At 33.3% G+C, this 5,672-nt stretch overlaps 1 protein-coding gene across 1 annotated transcript; it reads right to left on the bottom strand.

Moving 5' to 3' along the window:
* Positions 1 to 269: 269 nt before the first annotated feature.
* On the bottom strand, positions 270 to 2,612 carry LOC110730863 (protein SENSITIVE TO PROTON RHIZOTOXICITY 2-like). Its single transcript, XM_021910694.1, has one exon. It carries the CDS (start codon positions 2,384 to 2,386, stop codon positions 1,259 to 1,261), a length of 1,128 nt encoding a protein of 375 aa, XP_021766386.1. The 5' UTR covers positions 2,387 to 2,612; the 3' UTR covers positions 270 to 1,258.
* Positions 2,613 to 5,672: the final 3,060 nt, after the last annotated feature.

The following is a 5,672-nucleotide window of genomic DNA, read 5'->3' as shown; positions in this document are numbered from 1 at the left end:
TCACAGAGTAGAACTTGAAAGATTGCAAGAGAAAAAACCTTGACCGAGTAAAAGCAAGCTTGAAATATTGTATAAATGTAGAGGGATGAGAGAGATAAAACAAGGAATGATGAAATTAAAGAAGATGAAAGGGTGTATATATAAGAGGAGGGTGATAAATTTTTGAAATTACTTTGTGTCTAATTTGTTTTTGAAATAGTATGATGATAAATAAAAAAATTAAATAAATAAAAAAAGATTTGCAGTGTAGTACAGTCTATGTGGATGTCATTTTCTCAACTACCCCACCACCTTCATATTTTATTACTTTCGCCAATTTCTCTTAAAAGTCCGCGTATTGAGAAATGGAGCAAGTATTTAAAAACGGAGGGAGTATATACGTGTATATTATTGAGGTAGTAGGAGTGTTAGTTAAACAAATTACACAAAATATTTAAATAAAGTAAGATCGAGTGAAATTCTCATTCGCTTTGTCTTTCTATCAATCTCCATAAAAGTTAAAATAAAATTTTTTTTATTCTTTTTTTTTAAAAAATCCCAGAATTTAAAAATATACCCTGATAATGAGAGTAAAGATGAAGATATCATGATAACGAGAGTAAAGATGGTTTTGGCCCATGCTAGGATGTGTCCATGGGCTTGGCTAGGCTTGGCCAAAATCGATCATACTCTCCACGTGTTGTGTCTAATTTTCAAAATTGCAACTCGGGCACGCCAGCTGTCAACGTAATGTGTCGTGCTTGGATATGTATGACAAATGTAATTTATTTTACCATTTTTAGTCATGTCGGGCTGGATCAGGTTGTTTCTTGCTTTTCTAAAATATTTGTAGTTTAGACTTGTCTTGGCATACAACCATATACACACAATACAATTAATGTCATGCCATGCATATCTCGTGTTTGTGGTATGGCACACATTTTTCATGCTAGAACGTGCAATGGCATGGGACGACCTTGCTTGATTGGTGCCATCTTTACATGAGATGATACTAGCTAACTCTACGCTTAATGGGCTACATCGTTGTTAAGATTTGTAACATATATACCAAAAACCTGTATCAAATTCTAATGGAACCAAACTAAAACTAAAATTGTTTAATAGAAAAAACCCCTTGCCAAGAGAGAAAAAAAATAAAAAGATAACCTTGATTAGCTAGTATAAAACAGTCCACTTGTTAGGGGGGAATAGAAGCAATTGGTTTCACATTCATGAAAAAGATAGAAGACAAAGAAACAAAGGGTTTAAAACAATTTCATTACCTACTATCCGAAAGCATAACCAATGGGTAAATCAAAGGCGTATGACCAACAAACAAAGCAACATGATTCATGAGCTTATCTTTCTTAGAGAAACTAGTTCCACAAGAACAATACCATTTGACATCTCCACAATGCTTCTCATGCGTCTTAAAATCCGAAAGGACCGAGAATTCCTTAGTATTACACCTATTACACACAAACATCTTGGGACAATGGCTTCTCTTGTAGTGATTTCGTACACACACCATCGACTTTAGAGGTTGAAACTTGACATGGTTCTTGTTCCACCTACATCCTTTTTGTGGACACGAGTATTTCCTGGGAGGTTTTTTCGTCGTGTTGTTTTCTTCATTGTTCTTTTTCTTAAGGGGGTCGCTCATGAGGCTTGACTTGTACTTGTCCCCATGAGCTCGCATGTGCATCCTTAGGTTTGCCTCTCGTTTGAACCCCCTACCACATACTTGACAATAGTGGGTGTACTTTGCTAGTAGATCAGCCGCATCTACCTCCACCAAGTCATAAGCCTCCGTCGACACATCTAACTCTTGGTACGTTTTCCTGTTGATTGCTTGGTGATTGTTGAAGTTAATTCCATCCAAAAATCCTTGACTAGTGCTATTGACTATAACCTCGTCTACACTAAATTGGACAAGTCCATTATTATTAGCCTTTTGCATTGTATGTTGCTCTTGATCTACATGTACATGACTAGTACTATTATTGATGTTGTTGTTAGTGTTACCTGTTTGTACATGTGTTGGTCCAAGGGCCATCCTTTCGCAGTTGAGCATCATCAATGAGGCGGTTTGAACGATTTCTTGAATTAGATTAGCCATGCTTGAAAATGCCATCGAAGAGGTCAATTGATTAATTGTACTATGAGCATGATATTGGTTTTCTTGGGTAAGAAAAATGCTCACAAATGAATCAACTTTGTGGATCTTCTCCTTCAAGATTGATAAGCTAAAAAGAATTGACCTAACCGACTGTGTATGGTGTATGCCCTCGGTACCAGCATTGAAGCTCGTCTCTACCACATCATTGTACAAGTTGCTAGGATGACCATGGTGCATGCCTCCGGCACCATCTCCGTTGCTAAAACAAAGAGCTTCCCCTTGAATCATCTCACAAGTATTGCACAAATGGACCACTTAATGTTTATTTTGTTGCAATGGAATTGAAGAAAGATTATAGGAAGTCAATGATCGAACAACTTCACTAATCTTATACATGGAAAATAAATTTAATTAGTTTATGTTGAATACAACCTCCCTTGGATGTGTCATTGAACAAATTTAAACTAGTACGAGGGATTCTTTTACTAAGTTCATTCATTGTATCATTCTTATATAAAAGGCTATTGTAATAGTACTATGTTACAATTTAGTATGTTGTAATTTGTATTATTCCAACAAAAACTATAGATAATTGTCATTAGATAGTTAAACTATTTTCTGATATGAGGTTGTCATTATCCACGCATTTGCCTCTTTCAAGAACTTTATGGTAATTTTTATTTGAAATGCAAGGCTGTTTGATTATCGTCATATCTAACGCATCACTGTTAATTTAAAATTTTTGATTGGTTCCAATTTGGTGGTCCTCTAGACATATGGAGAATAGAATAGATTATAAAGTTCCTTTTCTTTTAATCTATAAAACAAATTTCTATATTGATAAATATAATGATTTTGTTTGATATACAGTGTAATGTCATATCATAAACCTGCATGATTCATCCTGATCTAATATACTTACTGACAAAGTTCTTTGAATTTAGAGGAAAAGACTTAAGAGAATCTTTACTTCAACGTGCTTCGAAAAGGGTTTGACCTAGAAATGACAATCTTAAGTGGATATCCGCTAATTCGCTCCACCCGCTTAAAATAAATGGACGAAAACCCGAATTAAATGGATGAGAAGCTGGTGACGGATGAAGCGGATAATAGATCGGATCGGATGTGGATGATATTTTTTCACCCGCTAACCATCCACCCATCCGTTTAACATATATTAACTTTTTAATCAAAGAATTTTACTAATAAAATATAGAATGTGCAAGAAAATTACTTGTCTTTTTTTTGTTGCAAATTAATTTTTCAAACAATATGTTGTTATTGTTTCTTTTTTATTAATAAATTAAAAAAATTATTATATAAATAACCGAAAATTAAAGTTTATCTGAGTTTTTTTTACATTTTAGTACTCATCTATTTGTCATCCGCTCCACCCGTTTCATCTGCGGATGATGGACGGACGGATATGGATGATGGGTGAAGCGGATGACGGATGGATGTGGATGGAGCAATTAGGATAATGGATGGATGCGGGTGAAGCTCCACCCGATCCAAATCCGATCCATTGCCATCTCTAGTTTGACCCCACCGTGATGCACGCGTTTATCACTAAATTATAAGCATTTGTTGATAATGACCGATGGTATATATAATTAGTGATTGCGACACATTTTTAATTGTATAAAAATAGCAGTTGTACGTGAATTTTCAGTTATGTTTTTGTGTCTGTCTAGACTTTATTTATTATAGATAAGGATGAATTAGGTGTAAACTGATGCAAATAAAAGGGTCCTCCAAATTAATTTATATTAGCAAATTATATAGTAGCATATATATGAAAAAAATATAACTTAGTATTCTATCTACACCCCTTTTTTCTTATTATTCTCTAAAATGTACTATTCATCACAATACAATTCGAAACAATGAACCATATAGGATGACAATATGACATAGGAGTGATAGGACCATTCTTCGTAGTTATTATCGAGCTTTGTATTGTTCATTCTGAAGACATGTTTGGATAGTCATTAAATGGATAGAAAAAAGCCAAAACAAAAAAAATTGAAAATGAGTAAAAAAAAAAAAACTAAATCTTTAAGTATGAACATAAACCACAGGCCTATTGAATAAATATAACAACCAATTAATTGAAGGGTTTTTCGAGAAGAATTATCAATTGAGGTTGTATAATTATGTAGAAACTTAATAATACATATTATTTGAAGAGAGGACGTACAAATTTTATTTGCTTAATGCTATACTTCGTATGTATAGTATTTGATGGAGTTTCATAATGTGAAAATGTTAGGATTGAAATTCATCTCTTTTATTAGGAACAACAATATATTTATTCGTTGGTATAAAAGTATATTGTACCATTTATACACAATTTATTACCAATGAAGTTTATTATTAGTTATATATAACCTAAAACTAAAGTTATTATGGCTTTAGCCTTTCAATGTGGAACAACCGAACAAGTGTGGGAAAATCATTATCCTTCTCATATATTTTCTTATATTCTTATGGACAAATTGTCCTTTGATTTATAAAAGATGCTAATCGGTTTTTCTAAAAAAAAAAAAAAAAGTTATTATGGCTTTAGAATTTCTTAAAAATCTTTGCCTGGAAGAAAAAGAGAAGACTGCCTTCATTATAACTCAACAAGCTTATTGATTTGGATTGGGCCTTCATATGGGCTTGTTTGGATGTGTATGTTAACATATGGGTTGGACTCATTGGCATAACTACTTTTCATACAATTTGGTACATATTAAAAAGACTTTTTGGAAGACAAGTAATTTGAATTGGTGGGCAAGGAAAAATGGGAGAGATGCAACTTCAGGCTACTAGTACGATCATGATTGACTCTTGCAGTTGAGAATTGAGATCAAGCAAAACATCTAAGAGCGTGTTTGGTATCGGTTGGAAATTTAACTATTATCGTACCAAGTGTTTGGTTAGAGGGTTTGGATAGCAATTACCATTACCTAGGCATACAGGTTTCCACATATTTGTAACCCCTTAAAATCTAAGGTAACAATTACCCTTATCCACCTAAAACAAAAATAATGGGAGTTAGTTTTAAGTGATTTGATTCCATGGTTAAACCAAACAAATGAAAAAGTAAGAGTTAAATGATTCATTTCCTTCCTCTTATTTCTTTTCTTTCCGCTCTATTTTCAATAATTACGCAAGGCGATGTCTCTTCTCAGAGCGGACCTTCCATCGGGCCAACCCTCTGTAAATTATTGCAATTAATTAGTTTATGAACTTAAATTACCTATGTTAGTTATAAAATATTGGGACATAGTGATTAGTTTTGAGAGAGAAGTAAAATTCAAATTTCGATCCCTCTAATACTTTCGGCCAAGATCTGCCACTGTCTCTTCAATCTTAAAGAGTATATAGCTTCTTTAATTACTTGTAGCCTTTAAGAGAATACAAGAATTGGGCGTGACATAAACTTCATTATAGCCTTTTAGTACTAGATTATGATACAAGAATAAGGTCAACTTTCACTTTCTATCATATATTCAAGGATTAATTTTACATTTTACCATACTCAAGGCCCGTTTCACAAAATTCAATTGATCAAATAGTTTCTAAA

Source organism: Chenopodium quinoa, unplaced genomic scaffold (genome assembly GCF_001683475.1).
Source record: "Chenopodium quinoa cultivar QQ74 unplaced genomic scaffold, ASM168347v1, whole genome shotgun sequence".
In the NCBI taxonomy this organism is placed as follows: Eukaryota; Viridiplantae; Streptophyta; class Magnoliopsida; order Caryophyllales; family Amaranthaceae; genus Chenopodium; species Chenopodium quinoa.
This window is presented reverse-complemented; position numbering and strand designations above follow the sequence as displayed.